Below are 14,543 nucleotides of genomic sequence, written 5' to 3' on the forward strand. Positions count from 1 at the left end.
ACTACTACTACGACAACAACAACTACAACTACGACTACTACCACTACCACGACTACGACCACTACTACTACTACCACAACAACAACAACAACGACGACGACGACGACGACGAGTACAACAACAACCACCACCACCACCACAACTACAACGAGTACAACAACAACAACAACAACAACAACAACAACAACAACAACAACAACAACTACTACTACTACTACTACAACCACTACAACTACAACTACAACCACAACTACAACTACAACCACCATCCCTTTCACGACGACGACAACCACCACAACAACACCCCCTTTTACCACGACCACAACCACCACAACAACACCCGCTTTTACCACGACCACAACCACCACAACAACACCCCCTTTTACCACGACCACAACCACCACAACAACACCCCCTTTTACCACGACCACAACCACCACAACAACACCCCCTTTTACCACGACCACAACCACCACAACAACACCCCCTTTTACCACGACCACAACCACAACAACAACACCCCCTTTCACCACGACCACAACCACCACAACAACGTCTTCCACCTCCACCCCATGGCCGTATTCTCTGCTCCATTCTGTCAATGCGACGGATTTCATGGCGAACCAGGTCATCACGTGCACATCTGTTTGTGCTCATTTGTGCTTGTGATTGTATGCGCACACCTCGCCTAGCAAAGACACATCTGCACCGCTATCACTGACACACCGGCGCCATCGCCAGCCTCTCTGCCTCGCTCATACCTCGCACCCTCTTCCCCATCCCTCTGCACTTCTTTCCCTTCGACTGCGCTTGCTCCCTCTCTGCGTTTTCCCTGCAGACGTGGCCTGGGTGCACGCGCTCCACCCCCGCTGCCCGCGGGTTCCTTCTCTTTGCGGGCGTCGCTACTGGCGTTCGGAAGACGGCGTGCAATCTGGGTGGCGGCTGCGACTGCTTCCGCCTGGAGGAATGCCACGACCCTGAAGGTGTGTTGTTGACTGCTGATGTTGCTCTTCCTGTCGTTGGACGGTGCAGCTGTAATGATGTCAACAGTGTGTGTGTGTGTGTGTGTGTGTGTGTGTGTGTGTGTGTGTGTGTGTGCCTGTCTGTGTCTGTGTCTGTGTCTGTGTCTGTGTGTGTGTGTGTGTGGTCGATGTTGCGGTTGCTCGCGTCCATGGTGCAATCGTATCGAGGGCATCTGTCTTGCAATTCTTTGCGCGCTCACTTTGCACATGACACGTTCGGGTTTGTTCCGCAATGCCCACATCACAGGCCTGTCGTGCATGGAGGTGTACGAGTGCGAGACAAACGCTGGTGAAGACGACAGCTGTCTTGCGTTTGACGAGTGTGGCCAGGGGAACTTCCGCATTCAGGCCATGATCCAAGTGATGTGCGATCATGGGCAACACATGGAGGCGCTGAACAGCGCACAGCTGGACGATTTCGCCACAAGTTTCAAAACATCACTCGCCGAGGATTGCAACGGCTCTCCACTGGTGAGCTGTGTGTGTGTGTGTGTGTGTGTGTGTGTGCGTACGTATTTGCGTCTGTGTTTGTGTGTGTATGTTGCAGCCTTTCCGCTTGTGTATGTGTTCGGAGTGTACAACAAGCTCATCATGCAAGCTGTCGTATGCGACTGACATCACATTCACACGTACGCATGCACATATATTGCATTTGTGTGCACATTCTTAGCAATGCCACGTTAAGGCGGACACCGGCACCGATCTGACCGTTCTGGACAACAGCACGTTTGTTGTCTCTGTCCTCAAACCAAACGTATGTCAAGTGAGAACGAGATGGGCATGGTTGATTGTTGTGTTCCGTCTTGATCACGTGTTTGGAGTCCCACATGCGCGCTCAGACGCACACACGCGAGAAAATGCGTACACCCACATGTATGCACACAAGTGCACACATAGATATGCACACGCACATGAACACACTTACACTCAATCATTAACCCACTCACACGTCCTCAACCAAACAAATGTACACACACAAATGCCCAGGACATTGCTCGCCTGTCCACGTGCGCGATGTTCAACGCGTTTTCATTCAGCAACTGCAGCGTTGAGTCCGTGGAGCGGTACGATGCGGCCGCGCAGGTCATTGTCACGCAGCGGTTTGTGGTGACCGGCGTCAACGCGTCCCAGGTCAACACCACCGCCATCAAGCTGCGGCTGCTGGCCAGGCTGCCGCAGTTCAGGGCCGACCAGATTGACGTGCGCATTGAGGCTGTCAGTCGCCGCGCTGTGGACAGCGGGTTCATCGTGGTTGTGGAGTACACGGCGGACGATGAGGAGGCGGAGGATGTGGTGCAGACGGCCAACACGGTGGCCACCAACGGCACAATGACGGAGGTGGTGGAGGAAGAAACGGGCAAGACGGTGCAGACCGCACAGAGCGGCAGCGTGGCAGTGAACATGGCAACAACTACAACGACAACAACAACAACAACAACAACAACAACAACAACAACAACAACAACAACAACAACAACAACAACGACAACAACAACAACTACAACTACAACAACTACAACTACAACTGCAACAACAACAACCACGCCCGCTGTCGTGGGCAGCACGACCGTCATCTCCACGACGTCCACGGCCATCAACGGCACGAGTGGCGCCGAGTCGAAGAGCAAGTCGCGTGTGGTTGCCGGTGTGACTGCTGGCGTCTCCTTCATTGTGTGCATTGTCATCGTGGGGCTGAGCTACCTGCGCAGCTCTGATGGACAGACGCTGAAGCCAAACGCCAACAACAACGACGGCAGCACCGTCTCGATTGTGGACGGAAGCGTCTCGTTTGAGCTGCAGATGGCGGAACCCACGCAGCACTCAAACACGTTTGACGTGCTGGATGAGGTGGACGTGTGATGTCTGGCCGTGGTGCTGAGTGCTGACGAGATGGTGGAAGATGAACGCCTGATGACGCGAAGGGCATGGCAATTGCTCTGTGTGCGTGTGTGTGTGTGTGTGTGTGTGTGTGTGCGTGTGTGTGTGTGTGTGTGTGTGTGTGTGTGTGTGTGTGAGGAGCTCCTACTTTGGGTTTACATTTATTCATTTTCTTTCATTCTTTCATTTTCTTCTTCCTTTGTTGAGTTCAAGGTCGATGGAAAGAGGTTGCTTATTTATTTCTTGTTCATCACCATGGCCTGGTGCAAACACGTGTCGCGCTCAAAGTAAACGTGCGAACACAAACGCAATGCAAACGAGATGCAAACGGTATCTGCCAGTGCCCGATTTCAATTATTACACGCACGCACAACTGCAATTGGGGTTGACGTGTAGCACAGCAAGCAGAGAGTGTGTGTGCTAGCTCGTGCACAACGCATGTACTCTCAAGCATCGCACAGACCTCCCACAACAACAACACATGCACAACAACAAGCTGCAGTGGCAACAACTGCAAACTGCCACACCACCAATCTGCTACAATAGCCTCTACCACCACCACCACCCTCACCACGACAACGAGCACCACCACCATCACTAACACGCGTCACTCTGTGAGCGGGATGTCAAATGCGGCTGGGCGGGGCAGCCCTTGCTCCAGCGCTTCCCGCGCCTGCGAGAGATAGAAGTTGGCCTGTCGCCGCACGGCACTGAACGAATCACCACCACCGCCACCGCTGCCGTCGTCTGAGAGGGAGGCGATGGCTGCGAGTGTGCGGGGCAGGTAGTCCTCAGCGAGGAAGAGGAGGAGTTTGAGGAACTGCACTTTGTACACGGCCTTCAGGTGCCAGCCACCAGACTGAGTGGAGGTGGTGTGTGTCCGGGGGGGGGGTGAAGGGAAGGTGTGGAAACAGTAGCCAGTGTGAGACAAAGGGCGTGCGAGCATGAATTTAAGGGGAGGCGTGGCTGTTGTTTGCACACACGTTGACACACATGAACGCACGCATGTTGACACGCACACATGCACACACACACATACGCAAGCGCGCGAGACATACCAGCACAAGGGCGGCCGCTGTTGTTGGGAAGAACAGGGAATTGAGGTCCTGCGATACATTTCTGTTCATGATGCAAGCACAGCACTTCCACAACACGTGCGCCCCTGCAGCGAATGGAAACGGGGGTTGACGTCAGCATGAGTAGGGGCGGGTATGGGCGCGGAGACGTGTGTACATCCTCGTGGGTAGGTGCAATAGTAATGGCGCGCGCACACGTGCACTCACACTTCACACACACATTCACACATCTCACACACTTGTGGCACGTACCTGTGTACTCGTTTGGCTGGCCGTCGACCTGCATGCACTGGAGAACGGCAAAGCACCGGCATGTGGACTCCAGGCGCTGGAAATACGCGTCTGGCCCCGCAGTCTGGTCGTAGTTGAGCGTAGTGGACAAATATTCCCCCGTGGTCTGCCCAGGCGCCTTGGCGGGCAGGTGGCCAGACAGGCTCGGGAACTGGCGTGTGTGTGTGGGGAGGGGGGGGGGGTTAAAGTAAGTGTGTGGTCGTGAGGTTGCAAGCTGCCAGCGACACGTCACCTCGTTGCGCTCGGTGCCCTTGTGCACTGTTTCAGCCACCACCGCTACCGCCATCAAGAGGCGCCTGTCACCACCACAAGTACCGCCACGATCACCAACAACCACCACCATCGAAAGCAACTCACGTGGAGGAAGAACAGGCCAAACACGAATTCCTTGAGCGGACGATCGAGCCGGATGTCCTTGAGTTTTCGCCAGAGCGCGTGCGTAAAGAACGCCATCTTGTACACGGGATCGCTCACACCCTTTGGGTCTGCACGCGCCAGCCCAGCTTTTTCCTGACAGAGGAGACGAGGGAGGGTGGGTAGAATGTTGGTGGTGGTGGTGGTGTTGTTGTTGGAGGTGGTGAGGTGAGCGCTTTCACACGTGTCACAGTTACACACACAAACACACACACACACACACACACACACAACGCACCACGAGCCTGAGGGCGATGCAGTAGAGGATGTAGACGGGGAGGAAGTTGTACTTCTTCTTGCCAATGGTGCGCCCCTGTAGCGCAGCCTGCAGCTGCCCCGTCTTGAGTGCCGCCACCGTCTGCTGTAACCGCCGGCCCTGCACCTGCTCCGGCGGCGTGCTCGCATCGTCCGCAATGCGCACCAGCAGATACGCAAACCCGGCATACTTCAGCAGCTGCAGGGGGGTGGCACGTGGTTGGTGGTGGGAGAGGGTGAATTGGGGGAGGGAGAGGGGCAGGGTGGATGAGAGGGGCGTATGAGGGGGAAGGATGAAGCTGTCTGTAAGTAAGGTAGAACAAGCAACAAGCATCTCTTTTGTGGCACACATGTACATACACACACACACTGTGCGCACCTCCTGCTGGGAGAACTGGAGTTTGTTAAAGATGTCTGTGACTGCCTTGCGAATGCACGCAAGCTGTTTTGCATGCAGGCACGAGCACGTGGGTTGGGTAGAGGGGTGAGTAGCATGGTGGAGGAATTCATGGCTGGTGGTTGAAAGAAGAGGTGCAAGTGAGAGCCGCAGAAGAAGAAAGGAGCGCAATGTCATTGCATGTACATGCATGGTCACTCAAAGTCAGGCCACGACGCATTTGCCCACACAGCACTCACGTCAGCGTTGCTGTCGGCCTCTTGCATCATGGGCAGGAACTTTGACGCAATCTGAAGAGCAGGCGCGCGAGGGAAATAAAGCGATGTAAGCAGGAGCTGCATGAAGATGTATGGTAGCACCACCAATACCAAAGGCACGCAACGCAATCAAAGTGTGCGTGCGTGCGTGTGTGCACCTTTGTTGTGCTCTCGTAGTGCTCCTTTGCTGCTGCCGTTGGAGACAGACGCGCCCCTGATGGCTGTTGTCGTTGTCGTTGTTGTTGTTGTTGTTGTTGTTGTTGTTGTTGTTGTTGTTGTTGTTGTTGTTGTTGTTGTTGTTGTTGTTGTTGTTGTTGTTGTTGTTGTTGTTGTTGTTGTTGTTGCTTCAACAAAGCCTCCTGCTCCCTTTTCTTCTTTTCCTCTTCTTGCTGCTGGCGTTTCTGCTGCTCCAGCAGCTCCTGCTGTTTCCTCCTCCTCTCTTCCTCCTCTTTTTGCTTCTGTAACTGGCGTTGCTTCTCCCTGTCGAGTCGTCAACAGCAAGGGTGGAATGTGAGAGTCTTGTTGCTGTCAGTGGAACACAACCAGCACTCACACACGAGTACGCATCCACAAAAGCACACACGCATACGCTCACACACGCATACGCTCACACGCTCACAAACACACCAGCACATAAGCACACACACACAAACACAAACGCGCGCATGCACAACACACGTACGCTTCCTGCTCCTGCTGGGCGCGGGCTGCAAACTGCTCCGTAGCAGATGTAATGTCGGCACTCACGCGACTGAGCGCAGCCGCCGCCTGGCCTGCACGCGCTCAGACGGGGGGATGGGGAAGGGGGGGGTGTAAAGAGTCAGAGATAGCGTGTGTGTATGTGTGTATGTGTGTGTATGTGTGTGTTTGTATGTGTGGGTAAGTGTGTGTGTATGTGTGTGTGTGTATGTGTCAATGAGTGAACTCGGAGGTCGCAGACATGAGCGACAGCACTCAAGTGCACTTGCAAACAACTTCAATACACATCCGCAACACAATCCAATTCGACGTCAACGCACCTCGCCCCATCTTGGGAGCTGCCGCTACTTGTGCCTGCAAGTTCTTGACTGTCTGATCCAGCTCTTGCTGCTGCAGGTGAGAATGAAGGAGGAATTTGGTATTTCAACGTGAACTGCAAGCGTACACACATGTACAAGCACGCACAAAAGCACGCACAAAAGCACACAAAACCACACACTCACACACAAGCACACAAAAGCACACACACACACAAAAGCACGCACAAGTGCATACAAACACACACACACACAACAACAACACACATGGTTGCATGTGAACGATACACTCACGGAGGAAGGCGACTGAAGCTGTGGACGAACGGCGCGTAGCCGCTGGAGCGCACGCTCGCAAACTTGCAGGGGAAGGTCATACGAGGGCTCCGGTACTGCGGCCGACGGCTCCGGCACGTGCACAGTCAAGCTCAGGTCCTGTATGGCCTGCAAAAAGTCGTCGTCATATAATGACGTGGATGCCTGCTGTGCCTGCTCGTCCCCTGTCACCTCTTCTGCTTCCTCTTCGACTTCCAGTTCAACTGGGAATGCTTCCGCACCAGCCATGAGCTGGTGGCTCCTGCTCTGCAGTTGCTGCTGGAACAGCTCTCGCTCGTGCTCCTGCGCATCCCGGGCTAAACTGGCAGCATCCTCTTCCTTCTCCTGCTGTTGTCGCTCTTTCAGACGCTGCGATTGCTGCGGCTCGCTGACCGCGGTGTCGCTCACCTCCCACGTGCCTCCGTGGAGGTACGGTCGCTGCGCCACCCACTCCATGCGTCGTGCCTGCATGTTGTGATCGCGGGTGAGCGTGGGTGATTGTGGGTGGGTGATTGTGTGTGGCGAGCGGTCAGTGGCATGCACGAAGGACGTGTGCAAGGGGGACGCACAAGGATGCACAAACAACCAAATAAACAAACACACCCTGACGCATCAGTTCACGGGTACGCAGTCGCGTGCGCACACACAAACACACACAAACGCAAACAAACACACAGACACACACACACACAAACACACACAAACGCAAACAAACACACAGACACACACACACAAACACACAGACACACCCACACACATTACACACACACACACACACACACACACACACACACACACACACACACATACACAAACCGTTCGTTCGTTGCGAAAACCCAACACGCTTCGCGGCAATTCAAGTTTGGGCGATTGGTGAATGTTGTTCATAAATTTCGGACCATCATGGAACGTGCTGAGGTTGAGGTTGATGTGGTGGTCGTTGGCGCGGGCGTGAGCGGGCTTGCCGCTGCGCGCCGTCTTGCAGACAGGTCCGTTGCGCGAGTGTGTGTGTGTGTGTGTGTGTGTCGTGGCTGCGCCTTGCTTGCTTGCTTGCTTGTCTATCAAGGGAGGGAGCGTGCCTTGGCTATGGCTGTTGGGGGTGTGGAGCGTGGACAGTCGATGGTGGTGCTTGGCGATGGCCACGCTGCTGGTCACGCTCGGTTGCTGCTCAAGCTTTGCGTTCCTCATCCACAACCACGATTGCAGGGGCATCAAGTGTGTCGTGCTAGAGGCACAAGATCAGCCCGGAGGGCGTCTCTGTCCTCGAGGTACCCCGCTGTGGCGATGGAGTGGAAGCCTGTGATTGCTGCTCGTTGCATGCCAGGAACTTCAGCGATGCGCACACATTATGTACACATCATGTGCACTTTTGTACACATCATGTGCACTTTTGTGCACATATGTACACAGACAGAGCCTCTCTCACGCAAGCACACACGCACACACACACACGCACGCACAGAGGTGGAGGGGTTTGGTAAGCTGCAGTTTGGAGCACAGTTCATCCACGGAGCAAACACGTTTGCTTACAAGTGGCACAAGGAGCATGGCTACAACCTCGTTGCCGAGACCTACCCACACACGCTGTACACGAAGGAATCAGGTTAGATGCACGCATGCCACACACGTTCAGTTGCGTGATCCAAATTGTCAGCATCTTGATGTCTCCACACGCTCACTTACACACGCTCATGTACGCTCACGTACACACACCCACGCCCAAGCTCTTCTGCCCACTCACATACTCACTCACACACATTCACTCACGCGCAGGCTTTGTTGATCTGACGGCGGCCGTGGATGATGCGGACGTAAATGCGGCACTGGATGCACTGGATGCGCTGCCGATGCTGGCGGAGGAGCAGCGCCACAGCACAGACGTGACCCAGCTGCTGTCCACGCACCTTGCGGGGCTTGGGCTGAACGACCGCGCCACGCGCATCGTGGAAGCGCTGCTGTGCTCAGACCGCAACTGCGACCTCACCACCACGCGTGCGCTGGACTGCAGCATTGCAGAGCGAGGTGCGGGTGGGGTGGAGGACGCTGGGTGTGTGGGAGGGTGTAGACTAAGAATGGGCTGAGAAGAAGTGCGCAGACAGTGCGTGTGGGTGTGTTTGGATGTGCGTGCTGTCCCTTGAAATTTGCTTCTTAGAGTGGTCACGCCTTTTGTGTGTATCTTGCATCTTGTGTTCCTATCCTTCCCGCTTTCTTAGATTGGCCGCACGGGTGTGAGGACTTCTGGATGCCGGCTGACGACGCGTATGTGCGCTCGCTCGCCCACGGCCTCGACGTGCGATGCGGTGAGAGGACACACGAAGGCGTGGAGGTGTGTGGAAGGGGAACGGGGCCGGTTGATGCGAGTCCTGGTGGGCTTGATGCCAAGGCAGTGTGTGTGTGTGTGTGTGTGTGTGTGTGTGTGTGTGTGTGTGTGTGTGTGTGTGTGTGTGTGTGTGTGTGTGCGTGTCATGAGGAATGGTGGTGTGGAAATACTGACCTTCATTTGCATTGAAAACACACGCACGGCTCGTGTGCAAACTCATTCACACGCTCGCGCATTGTGCTGTGATAACAGGGCATGCCGTGACGCGTGTGGAGGATCACGTTGATAAGCGGGGCGCTGTGGTGACGGCAGCCTTGACCATGCCATATGTCCAGCAGCACCAACACATGGAACAGACACAGAAGCAAGATCACGAGCAGCACCAACAGCAGCAGCAGCAGCAGCAGAAGCAGCAGGAAGTTGTGTTTCGGGCGAAGCACGTGTTGCTGACGTGCTCCGTTGCTGTGTTGCAGCGTGGTTTGATTGCGTTTGATCCACCGCTCCCGGCGTGGAAACAGAATGCAATCGCCGCCGTCCAGGCAGGACCGCTCATGAAGGTCTTCCTGCGTTTTGAAACGACGTTTTGGGGCAATGAGCACTCGTTCAACACGCCAGAAGGGCCTGCTCCAGAAATGTGGGCCCACCAGGTATGAATGTTGGACTTGGACTGCCATAGTGTGTCTGTGTGTCTGTGTGTGTCTGTGTGTGGGTGTGTGTACCTGTGTGCACGCATGTGTGTGTTCCTATGTGTACCTATGTGTACCTATGTGTACCTGTGTGCATCACTTTTGCGAACAATAACGTCGCCACAACCACCAGGACGGCGTGCCCGTGATGACGTGCTTCGTCCCCGCCCGCTGGCGACAGCGCTTGCTGCAGCTCGATGGAACTGGTGCGTGACCATGCTTTGTGTCTGTGTCTGTGCCTGTGTCTGTGCCTGTGTCTGTGTGTGTGTGTGTGTGTGTGTGAGTGTGTACGTTTGCCTGTCTGTCCGTGCCATGCTTCATTCACCACCTCACACATACACCTCCATCCTCCCTTGTGTCCAACTCCCCGTCAGATGCGGCCATGCCTGGGTCGTTCGCTGCAGACTGTTGGGACGGCCTCATCCTCTGGCAGCGCGCCGCCGTCACGTACGAAACTGCTGCTGATGCTGTTGTGCTGCTGGCTTTGCTGTGTTGTGTTGTTGCTTGTTCTGATTTGCTTCGTTTGTTTGTTAGTTTGTTTGTTTGTGGCACAGCTGCTCGACTCAGATGCACACGTGCGCCCCTGTGCTGCGTTTGTGTGTGTCGTGTTCACCCCCGTGTTGTCGTGCCGCGATTTGTGCGTGGTCCACGCCAGGGCGCTGTTACAGCAGCTGCACGAGATGTTTCCCCGTGAAGACATTGTGTGCACACGTGCGCTCTTCTTCGACTGGGGATCCGCCCCATACGTGCACTGCGGGTACGTGTCTCTGTGTATGTGTGTGTGTGTGCGCGCGCGCGTGCGTCTGTCTGCGTGTTTATGCGTGCGTCTGTCTGCGTGTCTGTGAGTCTGTCCATCTGTCTGCTTGGGTCACGCTGCGACGTCCGATCTGCGGCCAGCAAACGCAGCCATTCATACACTCCCCGGCCCTCTCCCAACTTCAGGTACACCGCCCCCACGAGCACGTGCGCGGACCGCCGGCGTCTCGCCAAGAGCACGGGGCGCCTCCACTTTGCTGGCGAGGCGACGAGCGTGCACCTCGACGTGTCCATGCAGGTGCTGTTTGAGAGCGGGGGTGAGGGGAGGAAGAAAGAGGGGAACTTGGTGATGGCATGGTGGTGTCACAGTTTCATGTGTGTGTGTGTGTGTTCATGGGAGTGATACCGTAGGGCACTTGTGTGGTGACGTACGCATTGCTGCCCAGGTGTCCACCTCACGCACGCGCACACGTGCATACATACGCACGCACATGCACACACACACACATGTACACGCATACAAACACACATATGCACACGCACATGCACACACACATGCATATACGTGTAGGGCGCCATTGAGACTGGAGAGGAGCGTGCCGATCTTCTCTGCCAACTCCTGACCTCGTGAACAACACGCGACACGACCGCATCCCACCCTCAACCCTACACGGGACCACTCATGACCCTTCCCGACCTACCTTGACTGCCTACACGGAAGACGTGTGCTGACGCTCTCTCGTGGCTTTTGTTGCTGTTGCTAATGCCTTGTGACCTAGATGACATGTATGTGACCCCTTGCCTAGCCTTCTGAGCCTTGCCAGTGTTTGCTGTTGCCTTAACCATTTGCTTCGTGTGCAAATCGATAGCCTTTGTCGTTTACTAGCTGTTCGTGCACGTAATCTGCGATTATACGCCCCTTACAAGAGCAGGCAGCCGAAATACATACGAGCCAGTGTGGTGACGAACACAGTTTCAAATAGGACGGGGAAGACAGACGCACGCATGCACACAGACCTAGACAGAGAGATGCATGCACACACACACACACACACACACACACACAAAACAACGAAACAAGAGAGTTGTGTCGAAGAGCATCGACACACGCAGGGGCACGATGTGGCCGCGAGCCATGTGCCTTGGAAAAGCGTGCTTGCAGATTGGCGCCCAAGCGTGATCCTCACTCAGCTGTCAGCCCCTCCCGCTCCAAGGTGAGCAAGTACAAGGCAATCCGCTTGTGGTGGTACATGATCGCAATGTCTGCTGGTGTTCGGTCCTGCAGAATGTGTTAAAGTATGGAGGACCAATGCGCAGCAGACAGTGATGATGAGGAGGTGGCAGTGGAGGGGGTGGTGCTGGGAAACGTTGTGTTGGTGGCAGTGCCGGTGAACACACCCACACACGACAAGTGAGAGTACTGGCCATGGTGCTGAGATAGCGAGACAGAAACGCACCAAGTAGTCGCCGGCTCGAATGTGCGCCCCGCGTTTGATGAGAAATTTGACCAACTTAAGGTCGCCGCTCATGCACGCAAAGTGAAGAGGCGTGTACTTCTATAAAGCATCGTGTACAGAAAGGGGAGTGCCGGTGCAGACATGAGACAGGGATACAAGGGGGCAGGTGGAAGCGGAGTACTTTGAGTGCTCACGGTTTGGAGCACACAAAGCCACACGTCCACTTGTGCACGAAGAGGAAGACAAACACGCATTGTACACTTACAATCACACACACTCACATGCACTCGCACACACTCACACCCACACATACACACAAATGCACACTCATTCACACCGTTGGGGCATCCTCTGGGACGTTTATGTCGTCGGGATACTTCTGCAAGTGCACGCGCACAGGCTTCCGCCTCGCTTTCGGCAGGGCACACGCAACATGAAACGGGTGCTGAGGAACATAGATGGGCGGGGGCTGGCCGCCTGGCAGCGCAAGGACCTCTGGCGATGAACTCATGCTTGTGGTCAACGGTATTGTCGATTCGTATTGGCTGTCAGTGTGGTGGCTGTGCTGGAACCAGTGGGAGGCTGAGAGAGAGAGAGAGAGAGAGTGTGTGTGTGTGTGTGTGTGTGTGTGTGCGTGCGTGAGAAAGAGAGAGAGAGTAGCTGTCTAGCTGTAGCCGTTGTTCTGTTGTTGAGCTGCTCGAGAAAATGAGCCCTCTCGACAAGGCATCTTCGCTACTTGCTCTTTCTGGTCCACGACAGTCAGTCAGTCGACACAGTACATTAGTCCACGTGCTTCTGGCCACGTGCCGTCTTGCGCGTGGCGGGCGTGTTGTGAAATGACTGAAATGAGGACTGCCCACGAGCAGTTACGACAGGAGGTTGCATGGGCACACGCGAAAAAGGGAAATACGCGTGAAAACGTGGACGACAAATCATGGATGAAATTGCAAAAATCGAAGAAGGGTGTACACCGAGGTTCGTATGACGTCATCATTGTGTTGTATTGGACGATACGATGGAAGACAAAAGATAACAACCCCCCCCCACACAGAGCAATCAACAGCTCCTCGTCCCTTCCTCACCTTTCCCCACCCACCCACCCTCCACACATCACCTTCTCCATCCAGCCCCTCCACTGCTCTCACAGCCCAAACGCCGCGCCCTTTGCCCTGAGCCTCTCTGCGGACTGCTTGCGGCGGGCCATCTCCTCCCGCTTGCGCTGCTCCTCCTCGTTCTTGAGCGCCTGCTTCTGCGCCTCAAAGGGGTCGTGGTCTGTGACGGCCTTCTCCGCACGCTGCTTGATGGAGCGCGCGTGCATTTCCTGCTCCTTGAGCTGCGAGTCGTCGGAGGCGAGGAGGGCCTCGAGCTCGTGCTTGGCGCGCATGCCCTTCACGCCGCCGATGGCGATGCGTTCCTGCAGCTCCTTGATCTTGTTCTCGCGCTGCAGCTTGAGCGCGGCCATGTGTTCTTCCAGCTGCTCCGCCTTGTCCAGCTGGGCCACAAGGTCGTTCTCGCCGCGGTCCTGGAAGAGCTGCAAGCGTGCGTGATTGCGTGTGTGTGTGTGTGGGGGGGGGGGAGAGTGCGTGTGTGTGTGTGTGGGGGGGGGATTGCGTATGTGTGTGCGTGATTGTGAGAATATGGGAGTGCGCGCATGGCGTAGATAAATGGTACATGAAAAGGCACAAGCTCACACACCATTTCACACACCCTCCCCTTCACCCCCCTCCCCACTCTTCTGTACTCTGCACCATGCCAACATACCTCCGGTGCGCGCTTGTTGTATTTGAAGAGGAGAAACTCTGTGAGGGAGAGCCGGCCGTTGCAGTCCACGTCAATGGACCTAAACGCCTTTCGAAACTCCACCAGCGTCAGCGTGCGCCCTTCCTCCGTCAGCAGCCTGTTGTGCGTGTGTGTGTGAACGTGTGTGCAAACGTGTGTGTGTGTGTGTGTGCAACGACAGGTGGTGCTTCACACTTGACGCATTCAACAACACAGCATAATGTACACCAAACGCCACACACGCACACGCACACACGCACACGCACACACGCACACGCACATCAACACACACATACACACAAGACACACACGGACACTGACTTGAGCGCCTGTGGTTCTTCTATTTCCTTGGCCTTTTGCTTGCCGGTGATGGCGTCAAACTGCTTTGCAACCGCGGCGACCTCTGTTGGGGAGATGCTGTTGCCAAAGGCGCGCACAAAGAAGTTGGCCTGCTCATCCTGCGAGCGCGTGCCAAGCTCGCGCAGCTTCGCCTTTACCTTGTCCTCACCAGCGCTCATCTTTTTGACAGTGGTTGTGGCAGTGGTCGGTGGCGGTGGGGGAAAACAAGAAAACAAGCAGCAGGCGTTTTGTTTGTGTTTCCGACGACAGCACAAAGGAGTGGCAGCC

The 14,543-nt window shown here is 55.4% G+C and overlaps 5 protein-coding genes across 5 annotated transcripts; 2 read left to right on the plus strand and 3 right to left on the minus strand.

Annotated features, from left to right (window-relative positions):
* Positions 1–530: 530 nt before the first annotated feature.
* Positions 531–2,988, plus strand: PTSG_05976 (uncharacterized protein). Its single transcript, XM_004992812.1, has 5 exons — positions 531–627; positions 839–983; positions 1,270–1,493; positions 1,693–1,776; positions 2,010–2,988. Exons 1-5 carry the CDS (start codon positions 616–618, stop codon positions 2,880–2,882), a joined length of 1,338 nt encoding a protein of 445 aa, XP_004992869.1. The 5' UTR covers positions 531–615; the 3' UTR covers positions 2,883–2,988.
* A 130-nt stretch (positions 2,989–3,118) lies between these two features.
* Positions 3,119–7,786, minus strand: PTSG_05977 (uncharacterized protein). Its single transcript, XM_004992813.1, has 12 exons — positions 7,735–7,786; positions 6,901–7,383; positions 6,610–6,679; positions 6,273–6,363; positions 5,749–6,070; positions 5,573–5,623; positions 5,316–5,378; positions 4,920–5,135; positions 4,625–4,777; positions 4,229–4,418; positions 3,959–4,062; positions 3,119–3,759 (listed from the first exon to the last, which is right to left on the minus strand). Exons 2-12 carry the CDS (start codon positions 7,372–7,374, stop codon positions 3,508–3,510), a joined length of 1,986 nt encoding a protein of 661 aa, XP_004992870.1. The 5' UTR covers positions 7,375–7,383; positions 7,735–7,786; the 3' UTR covers positions 3,119–3,507.
* Positions 7,787–7,821: 35 nt separating this feature from the next.
* On the plus strand, positions 7,822–11,495 carry PTSG_05978 (uncharacterized protein; the record flags this gene model as incomplete). Its single annotated transcript, XM_004992814.1, has 11 exons — positions 7,822–7,907; positions 8,125–8,186; positions 8,381–8,521; positions 8,692–8,940; positions 9,132–9,218; positions 9,491–9,885; positions 10,058–10,130; positions 10,299–10,371; positions 10,580–10,681; positions 10,867–10,978; positions 11,252–11,495. The coding sequence occupies 11 exons, from the start codon at positions 7,822–7,824 to the stop codon at positions 11,309–11,311; spliced, it is 1,440 nt and encodes a 479-aa protein (XP_004992871.1). The 3' UTR covers positions 11,312–11,495.
* Positions 11,496–11,863: 368 nt separating this feature from the next.
* Positions 11,864–12,648, minus strand: PTSG_05979 (uncharacterized protein; the record flags this gene model as incomplete). The annotated part of the gene is made up of 3 exons (XM_004992815.1): positions 11,864–11,959; positions 12,138–12,236; positions 12,475–12,648. The coding sequence occupies 3 exons, from the start codon at positions 12,646–12,648 to the stop codon at positions 11,864–11,866; spliced, it is 369 nt and encodes a 122-aa protein (XP_004992872.1).
* A 592-nt stretch (positions 12,649–13,240) lies between these two features.
* PTSG_05980 (uncharacterized protein) lies at positions 13,241–14,543 on the minus strand. Its single transcript, XM_004992816.1, has 3 exons — positions 14,238–14,543; positions 13,899–14,034; positions 13,241–13,668 (listed from the first exon to the last, which is right to left on the minus strand). The coding sequence occupies exons 1-3, from the start codon at positions 14,432–14,434 to the stop codon at positions 13,279–13,281; spliced, it is 723 nt and encodes a 240-aa protein (XP_004992873.1). The 5' UTR covers positions 14,435–14,543; the 3' UTR covers positions 13,241–13,278.

Source organism: Salpingoeca rosetta (genome assembly GCF_000188695.1).
Source record: "Salpingoeca rosetta unplaced genomic scaffold supercont1.15, whole genome shotgun sequence".
Taxonomy (NCBI): Eukaryota; class Choanoflagellata; order Craspedida; family Salpingoecidae; genus Salpingoeca; species Salpingoeca rosetta.

Excerpts from the sequence above, each read along its gene's own strand:
- PTSG_05980 (XM_004992816.1), bottom strand. The coding sequence starts at position 14,434 with ATGAGCGCTGGTGAGGACAAGGTAAAGGCGAAGCTGCGCGAGCTTGGC. Across the intron at positions 14,035-14,237 it reads GAAGAACCACAGGCGCTCAA|GCTGCTGACGGAGGAAGGGC; the intron begins GTCAGTGTCCGT and ends CACGCACAACAG. Across the intron at positions 13,669-13,898 it reads ACAACAAGCGCGCACCGGAG|CTCTTCCAGGACCGCGGCGA; the intron begins GTATGTTGGCAT and ends GCACGCTTGCAG.
- PTSG_05976 (XM_004992812.1), top strand. Across the intron at positions 1,494-1,692 it reads ATTGCAACGGCTCTCCACTG|CAATGCCACGTTAAGGCGGA; the intron begins GTGAGCTGTGTG and ends GCACATTCTTAG. Across the intron at positions 1,777-2,009 it reads TCTCTGTCCTCAAACCAAAC|GACATTGCTCGCCTGTCCAC; the intron begins GTATGTCAAGTG and ends ACAAATGCCCAG.
- PTSG_05977 (XM_004992813.1), bottom strand. The coding sequence starts at position 7,374 with ATGGAGTGGGTGGCGCAGCGACCGTACCTCCACGGAGGCACGTGGGAG. Across the intron at positions 4,778-4,919 it reads GCATCGCCCTCAGGCTCGTG|GAAAAAGCTGGGCTGGCGCG; the intron begins GTGCGTTGTGTG and ends CTCCTCTGTCAG. Across the intron at positions 4,419-4,624 it reads TTGGCCTGTTCTTCCTCCAC|TTCCCGAGCCTGTCTGGCCA; the intron begins GTGAGTTGCTTT and ends CACACACGCCAG.